The 19,858-nt window shown below is 57.7% G+C and overlaps 1 protein-coding gene across 1 annotated transcript in view; it reads right to left on the bottom strand.

Annotated features, from left to right (window-relative positions):
- Window positions 1-8,660: 8,660 nt before the first annotated feature.
- Window positions 8,661-19,858, bottom strand: part of LMX1B (LIM homeobox transcription factor 1 beta) — an 88,680-nt gene continuing 77,482 nt past the window's right edge. The window contains exons 3-8 of the mRNA XM_033191285.1: window positions 17,977-18,209; window positions 15,928-16,109; window positions 15,649-15,726; window positions 15,438-15,504; window positions 13,286-13,429; window positions 8,661-12,976 (exon numbers count right to left, since the gene is read on the bottom strand). Of these exons, the coding sequence (XP_033047176.1) occupies window positions 12,819-12,976; window positions 13,286-13,429; window positions 15,438-15,504; window positions 15,649-15,726; window positions 15,928-16,109; window positions 17,977-18,209 (862 nt within the window). The 3' untranslated portion in view covers window positions 8,661-12,818. The remainder of the gene's footprint in view (window positions 12,977-13,285; window positions 13,430-15,437; window positions 15,505-15,648; window positions 15,727-15,927; window positions 16,110-17,976; window positions 18,210-19,858) is intronic.

Raw genomic sequence — 19,858 nt, 5'->3', positions numbered from 1 at the left:
ATGGGATGATCCCTGCTCCTTCCTGCTTCTCCTGACCTGTTGCATTAGTTGGTTCTCATGCTGCTAGTAAAGACATGCCAGAGACTGGGTAATTTATAAAGAAAAAGAGGTTTAGTGGACTCATAGTTCCATATGGCTGGGAAGGCCTCACAATCATGGTGGAGGGTGAAGGAGCAAGGGCAAGTCTTACATGGCAGTGGGCAAGAGAACGTGTGTAGGGAAACTGCCTTTTATAAAACCATCAGATCTCATGAGACTTAATCACTATCACAAGAACAGCACCAGAAACAACCCCCCACCCCGCTACGATTCAATCAGCTCCCACTGGGTCCCTCCCATGACATGTGGAGATTAAGAGAGCTACAAATCAAGATGAGATTTGGGTGGGGGCACAGCCATACCATATCACCTGCCTACTGTTGGCCAATTTTTTTTTTTTTTTTTGAGATGGGATCTTTCTCTGTCACCTAGGTTGAAGTGCAGTGGCATGATCTCTGTTCATTGCAACCTCCACCTCCCAGGCTCAAGTGATCTTCTGCCTCATCCTCTGGAGTAGCTGGGACCACAGGTGCATGCCACCACACCTTGCTAATTTTTTGTATTTTTGGTAAAGACGGGGTTTTTCCATGTTGCCCAGGTTGGTCTCAAACTCCTGAGGTCAGGCGATCCAACTGTCTCAGCCTCCCAAAGTGCTGGGATTACAGGCATGAGCCACCATGCCCATCTGTTCACCAACTTTCTAGGCTCCTACACTACCCAATGCCCTCTCCTGAAGGGCCTTTATTCTGTACAAAGTGAACCCATCCTCTTCCTTTCCCTTCCAGCTCTGTAAAGCATTTCCTAGCTGTGCTTGGTCATGTGACCTTAGCAAGCTGCTGACCAGTCTGAGCTCTGCTCTTCCTCTCTGAACAGCACAAGGCAAGGATGTAAGGAGCCCAGACTGTTCCTGTGTAGGGCTGGGATGGGCCAAGAGAAGGAGCATGGCTCTCCGGCCCTCAGTCTCCCTCTCTCCCTGTTCCTCTTGTCTTGTCATGTCTGAACCAACCTGCTGGCTGGTGCCCAGGGAGCAGCTTAGGAGGGGCCACACCTCCCAGCCCTCCCTCTGAGTCCTCTCTGTAAAGAGGCCTTTACCCCTGTCCCTCAGGCCACTCCAAGGCACTCCTGGGCTTGGAGCCTGGGTTGGTGAAGGCTGCCCCATCCCACAGAATGGCATAGTTGCAGAAAATTTGGGGCTTTTCCTGTCTGGGTCTGTCCTGGCTTTTCTTCTAGGCAGAGTTGCTTATTTACGCTGGTAACCTGCTCTCAGGAACTGCTGTCCACAAGCTCTGTGACCTTGAACAAGCCCTTTCACCCCTCAGAGCTTTGGTGCCTTCATCTATGGAATAGGGATAATAATAACACTCTGAGTGAGAATTAAATGAGAGAATGCCTGGGCCAGGTGCGGTGGCTCATGCCTGTAATCCCAACAGTTTGGGAGGCCAAGGTGGGGGGATCACTTGAGGTCAGGAGTTTGAGACCAGCCTGGCCAACATGGCGAAACCGCCGTCTCTACCAAAAAATACCAAAATTAGCCGGTGTGATGGCGCGTGCCTGTAATCCCAGCTACTTGGGAGGCTGAGGCAGGAGAATCACTTGAACATGGGAGGCGGAGGCTGCAGTGAGCCGAGATCGCACCATTGCAGTCCAGCCTGGGTGACAGAGCAAGACTCCATCTAAAAAAACAGAAAACCAAAAAAGAGATAATGTCTGAAGCACTGACCCATCGTGGTAAGTACTCAAAGCCCAGCAGCTATCATCGTTGTGTTCATCTTCGTTATTACCACTATTACTAGGTGTTGGCCAGGCATTTTATAAGCAAAAAGATCAAATGCAATAAGTTGCCTTCTTACAGAATTGCAGCTTCACTTCATTTTTGCAGAGCATGATTGCTGTTTTCTGCCTTTGTCACAATCATTCTGTTTGTGGACATTTTTGTGATGGGTATAAACTGATTATTTGCTTATAAGTAACTCAGCACCAATAATTCACTTTTTCAATTGAACTCTGTAGCATATGAAGTACCCCGCTGCCTGTCCCTGAGGCACAGACTCAAGTTCCAGCTGTGGGTAAATCACAGCTATGCCTACTCTGTGTGTGTGAGGGGAACCAGAGGAGACCTCACACCAGGCAGGTGCCGGTGGACCACGAGAGCTGTGATGGCAGGAACCTCTCTTGCAGAGATGATATATGTTGTCCATTGTGTATTTTACATCAAAAAGCATCATTTTCATTTGTTCCCAGGAAATCTCTTGGCAATATCCTGTTGGATGCAATTTGCAGAAAAAATGTCTCCAAAGCAATGCCTCCTCTTAAATACCAGCTCAAAATCTGTGCACAGGTGAGGTGTAGAGTTTTTGCAAACGGTATTTGTATAAGTGAGGCAGAGTGATGTTGTGAAATGTGAAGGAGAAAGTGCAAAGACAGTTATTGTGTGCTATTGAGAATCATTTTAGCTACTACTTTTTTTTTTTGAGCTCTGATTTTTATACCAGAAACTTAAAAATATCTCATTTATTCACTCCAAAACTCTGTGAGATGGTGTGGGGTTTAAACCGGACTCTTTGGTGACAAGTGACAGAGACTCAGACTAGCTTAAGCAATTAGTGCTTTATTGGCCATTTATTTGTTAGCCCTTTATTATTATTATTATTATTTTGAGACGGAGTCTCGCTCTGTCGCCCAGGCTGGAGTGCAGTGGCCGGATCTCAGCTCACTGCAAGCTCCGCCTCCCAGGTTTACGCCATTCTCCTGCCTCAGCCTCCCGAGTAGCTGGGACTACAGGCGCCCGCCACCTCGCCCGGCTAGTTTTTTTTTGTACTTTTTAGTAGAGACGGGGTTTCACCGTGTTAGCCAGGATGGTCTCGATCTCCTGACCTCGTGATCCGCCCGTCTCGGCCTCCCAAAGTGCTGGGATTACAGGCTTGAGCCACCGCGCCCGGCCTATTTGTTAGCCCTTTAATGCCTCCATAAACTGAAGCCTTGGGGCCGCCCCTCTCTCTGACTCTTCGTTCTGTCTGTGAATTGGCCGTGAGCTCTAGGGCTCCCCCGCGTGGCGAGGAACATGGCTGAGCGCATCCCTGCACTGTCATCGAAGAAGGGGCCCCGATTTCAGCTTTGGACGGGTCACAGGGAATGAGGTGCTCTGGCCACCAGGCTCAGAGCTGACTGACTGGCAGGCACGAGCTCCCACTGCCTAGGCCTCGATGTCGCCTCTGGCGCGCTCCGTGCGGTCCCGGGAAGCACAGGTGTCTGTTCCCTTGACAGCTGCCCATCAGCCTCAGAGATGGGCCAGGGAAGGCTGGTGTGACAGGAAACACAGCTGGCAGAAGCTTCCCTGGCCTAAAGGAGGTATCCACCTGCTCTGGAGGTATCCACAGGGGACGGCTCATCCCCTGGGTGGATGAGCCTTGCTGTGGTCGGGGACCCCCCTCATGTGCCCCGAAGCGGTCCTGGGGAAGGGGAAGCTGGTCTGGGGCCTGGGGAGGGCCTAAGCCTGCTGACCTTGCTCGAGGGAAAAGGGGCCGGCTGGGCTGGGGCTGTGGGTGGGGGTAGGAGGTGGCAGCTCAGGGGATGAGGTGGGAAGTGGGCGGTGGCTTCTCAGCTGTCCCCTACTTCTTCCTCATGGCCCTCCCTCTGGGCTCGGGGAGCGCCCGTAGGCAGGGGCCAGGGTGCTGCGGGTAAGCAGCGCCCCCCAGGCTTTTAGCCTTCCTGATCCTCACCATCCCCAGCAATGAAGCGGGTGGCAACAGTCCCCGCCGCACAGGTCGGCGTGAGGAGTCCGTGGGTCGGGCATCACAAGGCTCCAAAGCGGTTGCTATCGTTTTTGGTTTTTCCCTGCCCATCTCCCTCTGTTTTCCTCCAGGACGTTTGTCTCTGCACTGCCCCAGCCCTGGTTCAGACCCCAGCCTGCAGCTTCCCAGCTGTGTGGCCTCAGGCAGGCTCCCTAACATCTCTGAGCCCGCTCTCCTGTCCTGTGAAATGGGAATGCGCACTTCCATCCACTCAGGGTTGCGTGACGAATCCACGGTGTCCTCAGTGAGCAGCACCCATGCAGTGCAAGGCTCACAGAAGCCTCTGCGGAGGCGGCGTCCTCGCTCCTGCCTTCTTTGGCTACGATTAGGAGCCCCCGCAGTCCCCGCAGCCCCTCAGCGCTCCGCCGGCCATGTGGGCTACACCTGACTGACTCCCGATCGCCACCTCGTGGCCTGACGGGTGACTGCAGGTTTGTGGCGAAATGCAAACGCGCTTCTGGTCTGTTCTGGGGATTTAACAGCAAAGCGCCCCAAGATTTGATACGGGAAGGGGGGGGGTGGGGGCGAGGAGTGAAAGCGGAATGCTCCCCACAGCAAGCCACCTGCATGTTCGATGCAGAGGGAAGATGCACCAGGGGCCGCTTGCCCCTGGGCCCGTTCCCAGGAGATTCTGAGCTTTCTGTGCTGTGGCTGAGCTACTGGGATCTGTTTTCCCAGTGAAGGAATGAAGGCTTTTGACACCATGGTGGGGGAACACCCAGGACTCTAAGGAATTAAAAATGTACATTTTCTTTAGGAAGTGGGTAAAGAGGTTTTTGTCATTCCCCTTTAGGCCATGAATAGGTGTGTTTGAGAATACATACACTCCTTTGTATTTCCAGTATCTCATAGTGTGCTCATTTTATTCCCTGCTAAATCAAAGAACAGGATGTGACGTGTTAAGTGTCTCTTGCTGCCAAGGACCCGACTGACCCTGGCATGCCCCGTGTGGTAGTGCGGGGGCTCTCACCTTCTGCCATCTCCAGCCTTCAGACTCTGAATACAAGTTGGCTGTGCCCTGCTGCCCCAGACTTCTGTAGCTCCCGCCTCTGAGCCTGTGCTCCACCTGCCCGCCTCCTCTCACCCCACGCATGCTGACTCATCTTTGCAGGCTCAGCCCAAACGTCCCTCCTTTAGGAGGCTTTCTCTGCTTTCCCAAGCACAGCCATCAGCCTGTCATTCGTTGAGTCCCTGTAAGTCTTTCTCCTAACTCCTTCTTAGGCTCCGCCCAGGTGGGCTGGGTCTGAGGAAGATTGGCCAAGCCAGGGCTGAAGGGCAAAGTGAGAAGCAGCCCAGGGCAGGCCTCCCTTCTCCTGTTAGGCTGCAGGGGTTGCTCTGAAGTCAAAGCCATGAACAGAGTCCCTGTGTCCATCAATGCCTGGGGTCAAGGTCTGCCTGGCATAGAGTCAGGGGACACTCATGCCAAAGGGGGCTTCTGGGGCAGATGAGTGGCAGTTGGAGGACAGGGAGTCCTGGAGGAATGGGGATTGGAGGGCAGTGTCCTCATCTTCCAAGTGGACATAATTTGCCCCCAGGGCTGCAAGGTGTCAGTGAGGCAGGACACAGGAGGCTCAGCCCGTGTCAGGTGCGCGGGAGTGCTTCCTGGGTGCTCCCTTGCCTGCTGATGAGGAAGCAAGGGGAACCCAGCAGCCTTCTCCCAGTGCTCTGCCTCTCCACCAGCTGACCACCCTGCAGGCCAGGCATTGACCTGCCACTGCACTGCCTGTATCTGGGGTGCCACTTACATGGTGTTAGGGATTGCATGGCCCTATGTGGTGGCCCTCCTCCTGACCATTCCCCACATGCCCATCTGTCCAGGCTGATTGTCAATCTGTACAGCTGCTGCACATACCTCACCTTCTCCAATCTGGGATGTGCGACAGGGGCTGGCAGCAGTGAGGGGTTCCAGAGGCAGGACTAGGGGCTCTCAGAGTCATTGAAGATAAGTTTTGTAGGGTACCTCAGAACGATGTTCCTTGCCTGGGATCTCTCCTTTCTCAACTCCACAGGATCCATGGCCTAAACCTCCAACCCCAAATTCCTGGGAGGAATCATTCCGGAACAAGTTACTCTCCAAGCCTCAGTTTTCTTATCTGTACAATGGGCTAGGAGCTGAGTTGTGAGGGCCAGTGGGCCAAAGTCTGAGACTGGCAGGGGCAGGCATTCCACTAGTGCCCGTCCTGTTTAACATTGGCCCCTGGGCTGGGCACAGTGGCTCTCTCCTATAATCCCAGTGCTTTGGGAAGCCAAGGCAAGAAAGTTGCTTGAGACAAGGAGTTCAGGAGCAGTGTAGGCAACATAGACTTCAAGTCCACAGAAAAACTTCAAAAATTAACTGGGCATGGTGATGTAGCTCCAGCTACTCAGGAGGCTTGGGTTGGAGGATTGCTTGAGCCCAGGAGTCTGAAGTTTAGAGTGAGCTATGATTGTACCACCTCACTCCAGCCTGGGTGACAGGGTCAAAATTAAAAATCTGCTCCCAGAAAGGGGGTTCAGAGGGTGACCGCTTATTCCCCGGGACTCAGCATACATTTTCTCTACCAATCCATGCCTTTACCTTCTGGGCTAGGGGAAGAAGACAGGCAGGTGACAAGGGAAAGACGGATTAGCACAGCTCCTCCCCTTCACCCTTCACCCCTCACCCCACATTTTTCAGTGACAGGATTTTAAATGGTTGCTATAGGCAAGAGAGCTGTCAGCCCATTATGGGCGAGGGTGGAGCTTAGAGGGCTCCTCACATGGGCCGGGCCTGTGGCTTGGACAGGAAGCCTCATTAATCCTGCCTCTGTGCTGTGCAGTCTGGGCTGAGCGACTTGATTTCTCTGAGCCTCAGTGAAGCATTCTGAAGGTAGGAGTTTCCTTGTTCCCGGGGCCCTGGGCCTGATCTGGAGGACCGGATTGCCCGGCCAGAGAGTCTGGCCTTGGGGAGGCAGCTGGGATGGTGGCCAGGCCATGGGTTTGCAGCTGCACCTGGGTTCGAACCCTGGTTCTGCTGTCCCTTGCTAGCTTTGCTGCACTGGGCTGGTCGCATTCATCTTCCGAGCCTCGGTTTTCTCGGAAACAGGGGGACCTGCCTCTTGGGGTTGTCGGGGTATAGATAGGGACATGAACCAGAGGTCCTCCATGTCGTTAGACTCTGGAGGCAGCTGGAACCGCCCAGGGCCAGCTGTGAATGGCGAGCCCAGAAGACGGTGCAGGGCAGGGCCTGCCCCTAGGGGTCACTGGTGCCCATGGGTATCCAGAGGGATGAGAGGTGGCCTTTGGGTGGTCTGCGCCACATGTGTGGGGAGAGGAGGCCAGGGAGCAACCAGAGGGCTGGTGGAAGGGAGAGAACACTGGGGCGTCAGGTCTGTGGACAGGAGGCCCAGAGGCCTCTCAGATGCAGACATGCAAAGATAGGCAATGACGCCCCGTGTGGGATGCAAACATCCCCACCAGCAGACCGCCACATCAGGGATGCGCGTCTCCAGGTGCAGAGACACGCGGCCTCGCCAGGAGACACAGCCATGCACGATGGCCTGTCACCTGCAGACCTCCAGCTTCATGCAGGACATATCCGGGCAAACCGGTCCACAGAGCTATTCCATAGACACACACACGTCCACACATGCACACGCACCCTGAGAATTTCAAGGAACACACCTTGAAAACCAAATTCCCTCGAGTCTCTGCCATCACCACCACACTCCCCATCCCTGCCACCATCTCTGGAGACCCCACAGCTACATCCCATCCCAAGTCCTCACGATTCCTCAGGATTTGGCTTCAGCTTCTTCCTTCTCCCATGCCTTACTCCTCTGGGGACCTCATCCATCCCAGGCCCCAGTGGCCAGCCACCTGGTTGAAGACCTGGGTGCTCAGCATCCCGTCCGGTCACTTTGACACCCAGCCCTGGCCCAGGATGTCTCCACTTGGATGCCTGGGAGACCCCCAGCTCACATGCCCAGACCACACATCACCCCACTCCCTGTGCCTGCTGTGCCCCCATCTCCGTGATCCAGGGACCTAGATGTCACCTGGACTCCTCCCTCACCAACATCTCTGGAATCTGCCCCCTCTTTTCTCCCCACTGTTGCCACCCTAGTCAAAGCCATCATCACCTCTCACCTGGTGACCCAACCGACCTCCCAGCTTCTATCCAGTCACCCTGATCTAATCGGATCTATTCTCTACTCAGCAGCAAGGCCCTGAATGGTCTGGCCCTGCCCTCAAACTTTGTTGTTCTTGCAGTTTAGGAGATTCACAAGATTTTGCCTGCCTCTGAGGTTTTGGACAAGCCCGGAATGCTCTCAGACACCCCTTCTCACTCCCAGTCCCCCCAATGTCAGGTAACTTCAGATCTCAGCTTAATATGTAGCTTCTTCCAGGCAGCTTTCCATGATTCTCCACCCTCCAGACGAGGTTGGGTACCTGAGTAACAGGGTTTCTTTGTACCTCAAGTGAACTCATATCACACTGTTGATCTCCTTGAAGCAGGGATAGCCAATCCCCAGTTCTCAGCTTGGTGGCTGGCACTTAAGGGGCCTTCATAAACACTGGTTGATTGAATGAATGAAAGTGTTGGAGAATGGGGTAGAGTGAAATGGAGATGGGGCGAATGCATTTCTTTCAAGGTTGGAGATGGCTCGGGGCTGGGATGAGACAAGGGTGGAAGAGAAGAGAATCACGGGAGGGTTGGGCAAGAACAGGGACCTCAAGGCCTCCCACCTCCTGACCTGCTGTCCCCGGTGGCCATCAACAAATCTGCTAATGTCACATGCAGGACCGGCCCAGGCCCAGGACAGCCCCTTCCTCCACCCAGGCCCTGCCCACCAAGGAGAAGCACCACAGGCGTGTACAGGTTGGTTTATTTACAAATATACTGATGTCTCATCTTTTTGTTGTTTCCATTTCTGCTGTTGTGGGAAGAGGTGGAAGGCGAGAGTGGAGGGCAGGGTGGGGGTGGTGGTGTGGTAAACGCTAATAAATAATTTAACAATGACAAGTTATTAAATAAAATGTGTCTGGGGATGGCGGGTGGGCAGTGAGAGTCTGTCTGTACAAGGAAAACAGGAATGGCCGGTGGCCCATCCCCACACCTGGCTGGGCTGGGCTCCCATGGGACCCCCAGGTAGGGTCGGGGGATCTAGCAAAGAGGCTCATTGGCAATGGCGCCTTCCAAGGGCCAAATGTTGGAGTGGTCTTTCCTGCTCCCCCAGTCCCCAGGCCACATGTGCCTGCGTGTGGGTCCATGAGCCTCCGCATGCATCCAGGTGTGAGTGTGTGTGTGCGAGCGCGTGCGTACGAGTGTGGAGCCCTTTCCCCACAGGGCAGACTTAGCCCTAGAGCTGCAGGCTCTCCCTCACCCTAGGTGGTGCCCAGAGCTCAAGGATGGAGCCAGGCAGGCCTCAGGCAATCCTCCTTCCAGAGGCTCCCTGCCTGCGACATGAAAAGGGCATTCAGATGGGGGCGGTGGGGAGGCAGCCTCTTGCTAGGAGGCTGCAGGGCTTCCCAAAGGAGAAGAAGCTTGTCCCTGCCGGGCTCTGCTCATCTGATGCAGCGCCAGGGCCTTCCCACATTCACCCACCCTCGGGAGGCCTCCAAAGATGCCCAGCCACATGCACCAACCCCCTCTCCAGGCTCTTTCCAGGCTGTGCTGGTACCTTGGTCTGACCCTTGTGAGCAGTGTCTCTGTGTGACCTCCCTGTGCGTTTCCCAGGATAGCAGAGTACCTGGGAGGCGTCACAGAGTAGGCGGATGAGGAACTCTGGCTGGGGCCATGAGCCCGGCTTCTTGTCCCTCCTCTGCCCTGTGTTACCCGGGGTGATTCTGTCCTCTTTCTGCGGCTTGACTTCCCCAGCAGGGAAGTGGAACTTGGCCTTTTGCCAAGACTCCCCCTGCCCACCTCTCATTCTTTTTTGCTCTGGAGACCACACAGTTATCTCCCTCTTCCCACCCCAGCCCCCTTAGTGATGAAGGTTCCATGTCATGGCAGGGGTGAGGGGTGGTCCTGGCTACTCCCTGCCCAGCTCCCAGCCGAGGCTGCAGCTGCTCCCATAAAGTGGGAGAAGGCTGCCCGGCCCTGCAGGCTTCTGCTGGGTGGCCCTGAACACATTGCCTCCCTTCTCTGAGAAATGGGTCCCTGCCATGTCTGGACTCTGGCTGGGCCGGAGAAGAGTCTCCTAGAAGAGGAGGCCCCCCAAGGGCAGGCCCTGCAACTTGCTCATCTGTGTGCCACAGTCTGGGGCTGGGCGGGGTGGCCGCTGGTGTCTGGGAGCCTGTGGGCAGCAAGGCACAGCACAGAGCAAAGGGCCCCGAGCCACCGCTGACAGGGTGCCTGCAGCACGAGTAGCTCTCTGAGGTCCCTTCTGGCTTTGTCTGTGGGTCACAAGTGTGCTGTCCCTAGACCAGCTCCTGGCACGGGGTCCTGACTGGATTTGGGGGCTTGTGAGGCCCCAGAATGGGAAGATGTGACCCCAGCGGCTGGCAAGTTTACTAAGAACAATTTGTGACCCCCTGACCTGGGTCAGTCACAAACCACAGGGGACAATGGGGCACAACGTCCCTGTTCTCAGCTCAGCTCTGTCACTAACCTGGACCTTGGACAGGCCTCTTTCCCTCGCTTGCCTCAGGGTTTCCAGCTATAAAATAAGGGGCAGATGAGATGTCCCTTCCAACTTATCGGGTCTGAGAGAGAAGGGCCGGGTCTTCTGCAGGGGTAGGGTGTCTGCCCCTGCATCTGCCCAGAATGTCCCTGGCATGATTCAGATGGTGCATGTGCAAAGGGAGAAAGATGGGTGTCTCTCCAGAAGCCAGCGCAGCTGCCGTCCAGGGACCCATGGTGGCACGAACCCTGGTGGGCTGAGGCAGCAGAAGGACCAGGACATCCACTGAGGTCCTTGGAGAAGCTCTGTTTGTAAGAGCTGCTGGGGCCCGATGGGTGACACGAGGCCTCATGTCAGGCGAGGAGGTTGGCCCAGGACACTCTGGGGGCACTGAGTTCCCCAGCAAACAGGGGAGCAAAACCACAGAACAGGTTGAACTTGGAGGATTCCAGAGATCCAGGCAGAGGGCCCCAAAGGTAGAAAAGGACATTCATCATCCTTACTTGCTCAAAGGTTGGACCAGGCAGACTTTAGAGTGGTGGCCTAGGGCTTGACTTCAGAGTTAAAGGCAGGGTTGTGAGCACCTGAACAAGGGGACACAGTGGTCACCAGGGGACAGGGTGGGCTCACCAGTCAGGTCCCAGCAGCCCAGCCTCCTTGCTCTGACAGGGTTAGAGTTGAGCAGACTGGGGCTGGGGATGGACCTAGTGCACCTGGCTTCCAGCAGGGCGCCTGACACAATCTCCTGCAATCGCCCTGGAGGAAGGGGGCAGGAAATACAATTGGAATGTGTCTCCCAAAGAGGGTGGATTAATGGGCCAATGTCAAACAGGGAGAGGCCACTGCGGTCCACACACCTCAGGTGAGACACCCAGTGCCAACTCCTCACTGGGCAGATGTGCTGGGAGAGAGTAGAGCAGTGGTCACACAATCAGGGTGCAGAGAAATTCCACAGGCTGGAATCAATCGAGTAAGAGGGAATGGAAGAGGAAGGAGGTCACAGTGCCTCCCTCAGTCTAAACAGTAAGTGCCCCCATCCTGCATATACACAGAGAAGAGACGTGGCTTAGCTGTCACTTGTGTGTGGGGCCCAGGGATTTAGTTACAGCAGGGCAGCCTGAATCTCTTAAGGTCATGTGGCCAAATCATTGTGTTTTGGGTCACATTAACAGAGGCAGGGTGCCACAGCAGGAGAGGTGATGTGCCTGCTCACTTCTGGCCGGCTGACATCAGTGGGAAGGTGAAGTGATACCTGCTCCACACCTTTAGAGGGACAGCTAGAGGCCCGCAGGGGGACAGTGTTAAGAGGGAGAGCCAGGGAAGCCTGGCTCTGGGATGCAGGACGGCACAGCTGCCTTGGGCTCGCTGACCTAGTGAGCTCCTTGTCCCTGGAGGTATGTAAGGGGAGGCAGCAGTGGCTGGGGAGAGGACCACATTGCAGATGGGGTGCCCAGCAGGTGCTTTTGAAGTCCCTGACCACATGGAGGCTCTGCTGTCTGGCCTGATGCTACCTGGTTCTGGGGGCTCCATCTACCTCTAGAGTTGGCAGGGCCTGGGGCTGCCCTCCCTGCCCCCCATCTGGGCCCACGCTGGGATACAACTGGGTCCAGTGCTTCAAGCTCGCCTCTTCTCCCTTTCCTCCCTCTCCAATCGCTCTTAAGAAGTGGGGGGTCCCCTGCCCCTATCTGGCCTCCTTGTCCCTTTCTGACAAGGCAAGGCAGACCCGCTGAGCATCCCTGTCCCTTCTGGTGTCCCCACACAGCTGTGTGTGTGTTTTCCTGGGTTTGTCTGGGAGTTTGCATGTGTCTGCATGTGGCTCTCTGTCCCTTTGTGCCTGCCCAGGCTCAGGCCCCGAGCCCGCCCCCTGACAGTGCCTCCCCCTCAGGCCCCTCCCCACTGCTGCTCCAGACTCAGGCTGGGGGGGGTGTGGTTCCAGGCAGTGGGCCTGTCCCCAGAGGCCACCCCTGCCCTTGCTGGGGCACAGGTACACACGCTTCTCAGGTCACTGCCTCATGACGCCATTGTCCTGGGGCTTGCATGGAAGGCCATGGACACAGAGAGGACATTTAAAAAAATAGAGAGAATTTAAGCTTCCCAAAAAAGAGATGGGGAGGAGGTGATGGAGGCCAAGGTGGGGCTGGGAGGCGAGTGACTGTCGAGAGCTCTGGGTCCCTGGGGATGACAAGGTCTCTGTGGGCAGGACACAGCCCCTGCCCAAGCTGTGCCCATCTACCGATCTGGCTGTACCCAACGGGCAGTGGTCAGGCCCTGCCGGCCGAGGGGAGGGCACCGTATGGCTGTCTGTAGTCTGTGCGGAGAGCAGGGCGGGGGTGGCCAGGCTGGCCGCAGAGGCTGGCGGTCCCCCCCAGGCCCCTGCCCAAGCGTCCGTGCGCCCGGCTGGCTCTCAGGAGGCGAAGTAGGAACTCTGCATGGAGTAGAGCCGGTCGATGGGGTTCCCCACGCGGGCCTGCAGGGAGCCCACGTCTGAGGAGCCGAGGAAGCAGTCGCTGAGGCTGGTTAAGGAGGTATCGCTGTCGATGTCGTGGAAGATGGAGTCGCTCCCTGCGGGGGCAGAAGGGGTGTCAGGACCGCGGTGCAGGCTGGGGCTCCTGGAGGCCCTGTTTGCCCTGTAGGCTGTGTGACTGGAGGCCAGGGAGAGACAGGATGGCCTGCTGGCTAGTGTGGGCCAAGAGGGGCCGGGGCCCTTCCTGTCAGCAGGAGGCAGGAGGGCTGTGCTGGCCATGCTGCCTGAGCCCTGGGGCAGCAGGTGGCTTTATGTTCCCAGGTCTGCCTGGCCTGGCAGAGGGCAGGGCTGTGCTGGGGTGGGCGGGCGGAGGTAGGGCGGCTTACCATAGGGGTTCATGTGGTCACCTGGCATTTGGGGCGGCGTGAGGCCCTGCTGGAAGGGGTCGCTGCTGCCATACGGGCTCTGCTCCATGGCCACGATCTGCTGCTGCGGTGGGGCCAGTGGCGTGTAGGAGGCCATCATGCCCTCCATGCGGCTGGACAGGACCTCTGGGGGCACAGTGAGCCTTCACCCACTGGCCTGGCCCACGCCCTCCCAGCAACACCCCATGGCCCGGCTTCACCGGCAGCCTCCCCAGTCTGACCCCCTTCTGACTGCCCAGGCACCCCACTCTGGCTGAAGCTGTCCGGACACTGACTTCCCATCCCCTTCCCCAGGTGCACATTCCAGCTCCTCCTCCAGACACAGTTTATCAAAAGCCAGAGGCCTCCCCTCCCCACCTTCCTTCCTCCCACCACTCCGCCCCTCCAGGGGATCCAGGGAGGAGGCAGACCCCACACAGGCAATAGTGATGCTGCCCTGCATCTGGGAGCACCAAGGTCCCAGACCCAGGCCAAAGAGGCCCTGGGAAGACTTCCTGGAGGAAAGGGCCCTCACCCCGATGTGACTTAAAGAACTAGCAGGGGCTCAACAGGCCAGAGCAGGGAAGGCAAGCCAGGCTGAGGGGCGGCAAATGCATGGACGAGACAGACCGCCGGGTAAGTGAGGGTGCAGCACGCGGGGCCGAGAGCCAGGGAGACAGGTCGGTGCCGAGAGGGACCACAGGTCATGGGGAGTCCTGGGGCGCTGAGCTGGGTGGGGGTCCCCGAGGCCGCTGGTAGCCGCAGGAGGGTTTGGTAGACAAGGGTGAGAAAGGCTGGAGGAGGAGACCCAGGCTGGGGCCAGTGGGGGAGGAAGCCAGAGGAAGGGTGGGATCTCTGTCAAGGTAGCTGTAGAAGAGACAGCTCCTAGGAGGGTTCGAGAGACATGAGAAGCCTTCACTCCCCAACTTGGCACCTCAGCGGTTCAGCAGCATGGGATGAGAAAGGTCAGAGGTGACTCCTGGTTCCTGGCTGGACAGGGCGGATGGTGCTGCCATTTGCAGAGAAGGGTGGGGAGGAGCAGGGCATGCCATGTGCATGTGGGCAGGATGGAGGCAGGATGGAGGGTATGGCATGGGCTGGGATGAGCTGGGGGGACTGTGGGACCTTCTCAGGGAGGCTGTGTCCAGGAAGTAGCTGGGAACACTGAGGGGTGAGACACAGTCCAGGACCTGGCTGGGAGACCAGAGGCAGTGACTGCAGCCCCAGGAGGGGCAGAGGGGGAAGCGAGGAAGAAGCAGGCGCTAAGGCTGTGTCCTTAGAAGCCCAGTCCAGCCTGGGACACTGGGCTGGCCCCCAGTGCCCGGGTATCTGCCCATTGGTGTCCTGGCACCTGCCCAGAAGCCTCCCTCTCACCGAGGCGCAGGCAGCTGTCTCCCGCCCGCTTCAGCAGCCCCAGGGAGCTCCCTGCTCCTCCCTCATGGCCTTGAAGGCCCAGGAGACCAACCCTGGCTCGAGATTCTGATATGGAAACACAGTGTTTGGTAAAGCAGTGATGAGGGGGCCTGACTCATGCCCCTGAAACTACTCCCTCCCAACTCAGCAGGCCCCTCACGCCCTGACAAGCTTTGTCTGCAGAATTCCAGCAGGGGGGTAGCGCCATCCTGTTAAAGGTACAGGCTTTGAGCTCCAGGCTTGGGGCTGAGGTCCAACTTTGCGCCTTACTGGCTGAGGGATCCCAGGCAGTCCCTCAGTTTCCTCATCTGTGAAATGGGACCTGGCGATACCCTTCCTTGCAGTGATCTGCGAGGACAGGGCAAGATGGGGTGTGCTGAAGGCTGAGACCCATGTCTGCACACAGTGAGTGTGAGGAGACCGTTGCTGTTTTGACTGCAGAAATTCTGCCAACCCTCCAGGCCGCCACTCTGCCATCTCTCCTCCCTGGGTCCCCTAGTCCCCATGGCTTCTCTATTTCTCTATATCTCAGTGGTTTTAAAGCAGAAGTTTCCTGGGATCTGATGGCCTTGGTGGAAGGCTTTTCAGAAGTTTTGTTACAAGAAACACCCCAGGCCCCTCTGTCCCTAGCCCGGGGACAGGTGCAGCCCTGGTCCCAGCCCTGGCCCAGGCTCACCCAGCCCCAGCCCCTGTCCCAGCTCACTCAGGCCCAGGCCCAGCCCCAGTCCCGGCCCTGGCTCACCCTGGCCCAGCCGCTGGGAGTTCTGCTGCTCCTGCTGCTGCTGGTGCCGTCGCGCCAGCTTCTTCATCTGCAGGGATAGCGCAGTTCAGGCCGGTGCTGCCCCTCGCCTCCAGGCACAGCCAGCCCTACGCCCCCTGGACCATAGTCTTCTGGCTGCCCCCTCTACTCCCACCCTACCCGGGGCCAGTGGGGGTAGAGGGTGGCCTCTTACCTTTGCTCTTTGGTTCTGAAACCAGACCTGGACCACACGTACACTGAGGCCCGTCTCAGCTGCCAGTGTCTCTCGGACCTGGCCCAGAGAGAGGGGGATCAGGTCAGGCCATCCAGGGCCAGCAGCTGGGAGATGGCGGGTTTAGGGGGATGATGGGATGTGGGGGGAGATGGAGGATGGAGGGATGTCCCTGCCCCCAGCAGGAGCAGGGGGTGGTCTCCAGAAAGGCAGTGGGTGTGTGGGCACCAGCCTCAGCCCTGCCCCCCGGCCGCCCCTCACCTTTCGGCAAGGCTTGGACGAGACCTCGAAGGAAGCCTTGAAGGCTCTTCGCTGCTGCGTGGTGAGGATGGTCCGGGGTCGCTTGGGCCTCCGCGGGTCCTTCCCGTCATCCCCGCTGCCCTTGCTCTGGCTGCCCTGCCCCTTGGCCGGCTTCATGTCCCCATCTTCATCCTCGCTCTTCACTGTGGGGGACACAATCCGGCCTGTGAGGAAGGGGCAGGGGCAGCCCGGGCCTCAGCCTTGTCCCCTTAGGCAACCTGCTGCCCAACAGGAGCCTGTCCCCTCTGTTGATACCTGCCATGGCTCCCCAGTGGCCCCAGGATAAGGTCTCCTTCCCTCCCCTGGCCCACAGGCCCTGCCTCGCCTGGGCCCTCGTCTCCTGCCTGCTCTACCCTGCGAGTACACATGGTTATGCACATGGCTGTGTGGACACACACGAAAGTGTGCAAGCAAAGACATGCGCCGCAGATATTCACACAAGAGTGCCAGTGACCACGGCGTATGCACGCGCACACTCAAGATGCACACTCACCCGCTGGCACATGCACATGGGCCCACAAAGGCCTTGCGCATGCAACTCACAGGCGTATTCACACACATGGGCCCATGCTCACAGGCAGGAACGTACAGGCATGCATGTATCTGGACAGACACAGACAGTGTGCGGAAGCATATGCACTTCAACCAGCGCTACAGCCACACCCACCACACACACACGGCACTTCCCTGCCCCAGGTTTGGGTCTCAGAAATGTCAGCAGCCCCAGATGGATGGCCAAGCCTCCCCAGCCACCACTGGGCCTCCCACTGCCCCCACCCAGGCTGGTCTTCCTGTTCTCCTTGGAGTGTGAGAAGGGTGATCTGCTCCCACTGAGACCCCCTCTGCTGGGCCTGGCCAGCCTCTGCTCTTCCTCAGGAGCCATGGGGCTGGCTGCAGCGGTGCCCTGCCCAGGGATGGGTAGGGACAGATGGTGGTGGGCTCGCTGCCTCCACGCAGGCCCTGGCCATGGAAAACCCTTTCCATGTGGCAGATCCTGTTGCCAGAGGGCTCCAGGTTACCCATGGGGCCTGGCAGACCAGGACACCTCCTCTCCATGCCCCCTGTTCCAGTCCTTCCCCACTGTTCCCAGGGACAAGGGCCAAAGCCACCTCCTGGCCTTTCCCTCCTTAAGGCTCACTCCTGGTTGGGCTTGCCCTGTCTGCCAGGAGGGCTTCAAACTGGCCTTGTCCTTTTGGGGGCTAGAGCAGAGTAGGGAGGGTCCTTCACCCTGGGAAATGGGGTCTTCCCCTCTAGCACAGAGGCCTCAGTCCCCTCCCCTCAGCTGGGAAACAGAGGCTGGCTTGGGGCTGTTTGCTTCCCACTGCTGAAGGCTCCAGGGGGCTGAGGAGGGGAGGGCACATCAGATCCCTGCCTCTCAGGCATCCCCAGCCTGTAGCCCGGGTGCTGGTGAAGACCCCTGTGGCGCTGGGCTGCGGGTTGGAGGGGGGGCCATCAAAACAGAGAGGGCAAGGGGGGTGGGCCAGAGAACAAGAGGTGTGTGTGCACACAAGCACAAGCCACAGTACATGTGAGCATGTGGACAAACATATATGTGCAGCCATGTGGATCGGTGTTTAGTGCACAAGTATGCGGTGTCTGTGTGTGTGTGTGCTTAAGTGTGTACACTTGTGTGTGTGTACCTGGGTGTGGCTTTTGCATTCCCAGATATGTGAACACATATCTCCACATATATGTACATGTATCCATGCTCAGGGTAGGGGTATTCGGGTGTGCATTTTATGTGCTTATGTGTACACATGTGATCACACATGTGTTTATGTGTATGGATGTGTAGGTCTCAGGGGTAGTGTGCCTGGGAGCATGCACGTTCGTGTCATGTGCACGCAGGTGGACACATCAGTGCGCGTGTGCATCTGGATACGCATGCACCATCTGTACGCAGCTCAAGTCCTGGAAGTAGGAGGTGGCTTCTCCAGCCAGGACTCCCCGCCAGGACACCCCAGTGAGCCCCGTCCCCGAGGCCTGCCCCCAGCTCAGGCCAGGCCTCACCGGAGTCGGACTCGTCGGGGCTCACAGAGCTGAGCAGGTCCTTCTCCTTCTCGTAGTCACCCTTGCACAGTAGCTGGCCCTCTTTGAGCACAAACTCGTCGCCCTTGCGTAGCTGCCGCTCACACACGCAGCAGCAGAAGCAGCCCAGGTGGTACACGCACTCCAGCGCTCGCATCACAAACTCCGTAGGGGCGATCTTCTCCATGCAGCCGCTGCACTTGGCCGCGAAGAGCCTGCGGATGCACAAAGCGGGTGTGTTGGCTGCACTCACAAGTCCCTCCCAGGGGCCACGCCCCTCGAGGGCCTCTCCCTCTTGCCGCCCTGACCCTCAGGCCCAGGTGGGAGGGAGAGGCCCTCCTTGGGCACTGGGCCAGACAGTAGAAGGGCCCTGCAGCCCTATTCTGCCCACAGGCCCCCAGAGGCCCTGGGGTTAGTGTTGGCATCCTACCTAGAGTCACCTGTCCCAGGCATGGCAGCTCAGGGCCCTTCCAGCTCAGAGCCACGGTGGCCACTAGAGGGCAGTGTGCAGGCTCCACCCAAACTTTCCCTGGGGGCCAGATCAGCCCCTGTCTGGAAAGGATCCTTTCTCCCTCAGCTCCCTGGTCTGCCTCTCCTCTGATCCTCCCTCACCAACACATCCAGCCAATTCCCTGCCCAACCCACTGCCCAGCCTGGGCCCCTCCTCTCCTGCCTGAGCAATTGCCTGGTCCCCTCTCTGGGCTCCTGGCCCCTTCAATCTTTCAAACCACAGCCCACACAGGAGCCGTCATACACACAGGAGCCAGGGGATCTTTCTAAAATACAAATCGGATCAAGCTGCTTCCCTGCTCCAGACTCTTCCATGGCTCCCTAGTGCCCTTAGGAGACCATCTGAGCTCCTGAGGCTGGCACTCAAGGCCCTTCATGATCCTGCCTCTTCCCTTTCTACCCTCTGCTTCCCCAGGCTGCAGCCCCAAAGAACAGCCTGCAGTTTCTCCAGAGCACCATCGTGGCAGCCTTTCAACACATCTTCCTCTGTCCTTTGGCTTGGCTAACACCTTCCCATGCCTCCGTCTTGGCTTATGCATCTCCATCACGAACAGATATTCACTGAACACGTACAGAGTGCCAGCCCGACTCTCAGCATCTTATGTGCAGAGATGCATTTAATCCTTGCAACAACCCTACAAGAAGAGAATGAACATTAGCCCCATTTTAGAGATGAGGAAATTGAGGTGCTAAGAGGCAGAGTCACTTGCTCAGAGTCACATGGGTAAATGCTGGAGGCAACTCCCAGGCTGGGCCTAATCCAGCTCCCGCTTGACAACGTAGTCCCATCTCCCATCATCACTGCAGACAAACGAGGGCGGCGGGGGCCGGCGGGGTGGTCTCTGGGCCCTGGCCAGCACTAGCGGGAGGGGCTAGGTAGCACGGCCCCTCCTCTGCTGTGTCTGCTGACCGCTCCTCCCGACACTCCTCCACCCTGTCACGTGTCCTGCTCTGTGGGAACTCAGCTCAACAACACTTTGATGGAAAAATTTATGAAGAATCAAATTATTGCTGCTGGGAGGGAATTAAAATCATTTTTCATTCCCGGCGTCCCCGGGCCACGTCTGCGGGCGCCACCTTGGGAGCGCTGTGCACATCCCATCCCTCTTTATGGCCCGCCATCACGGGCACAGATTACAGCTGCAATTCTCTACTAATCGGTTCTGGAACAGAATGGCCATAAATGGGAGGCACTCGCCTGCCTCCCTTCCCGGGGCTGCCAGCAGAACCGCCCACGGTGAGCTGCTGGGGCGAAGTGGGGAGGGCCGCTTTGAGCTCTGCATGCTGCCTGGGCACTGGCCAGAGCACTCAGCAGGGGGCACCCCCAGCGACCCCTGCCACCCACCTCTATTCT

The sequence above is a fragment of the Trachypithecus francoisi genome, unplaced genomic scaffold (assembly GCF_009764315.1).
Source record: "Trachypithecus francoisi isolate TF-2019V2 unplaced genomic scaffold, Tfra_2.0 Contig01585, whole genome shotgun sequence".
NCBI classification, from domain to species: domain Eukaryota; kingdom Metazoa; phylum Chordata; class Mammalia; order Primates; family Cercopithecidae; genus Trachypithecus; species Trachypithecus francoisi.
This window is presented reverse-complemented; position numbering and strand designations above follow the sequence as displayed.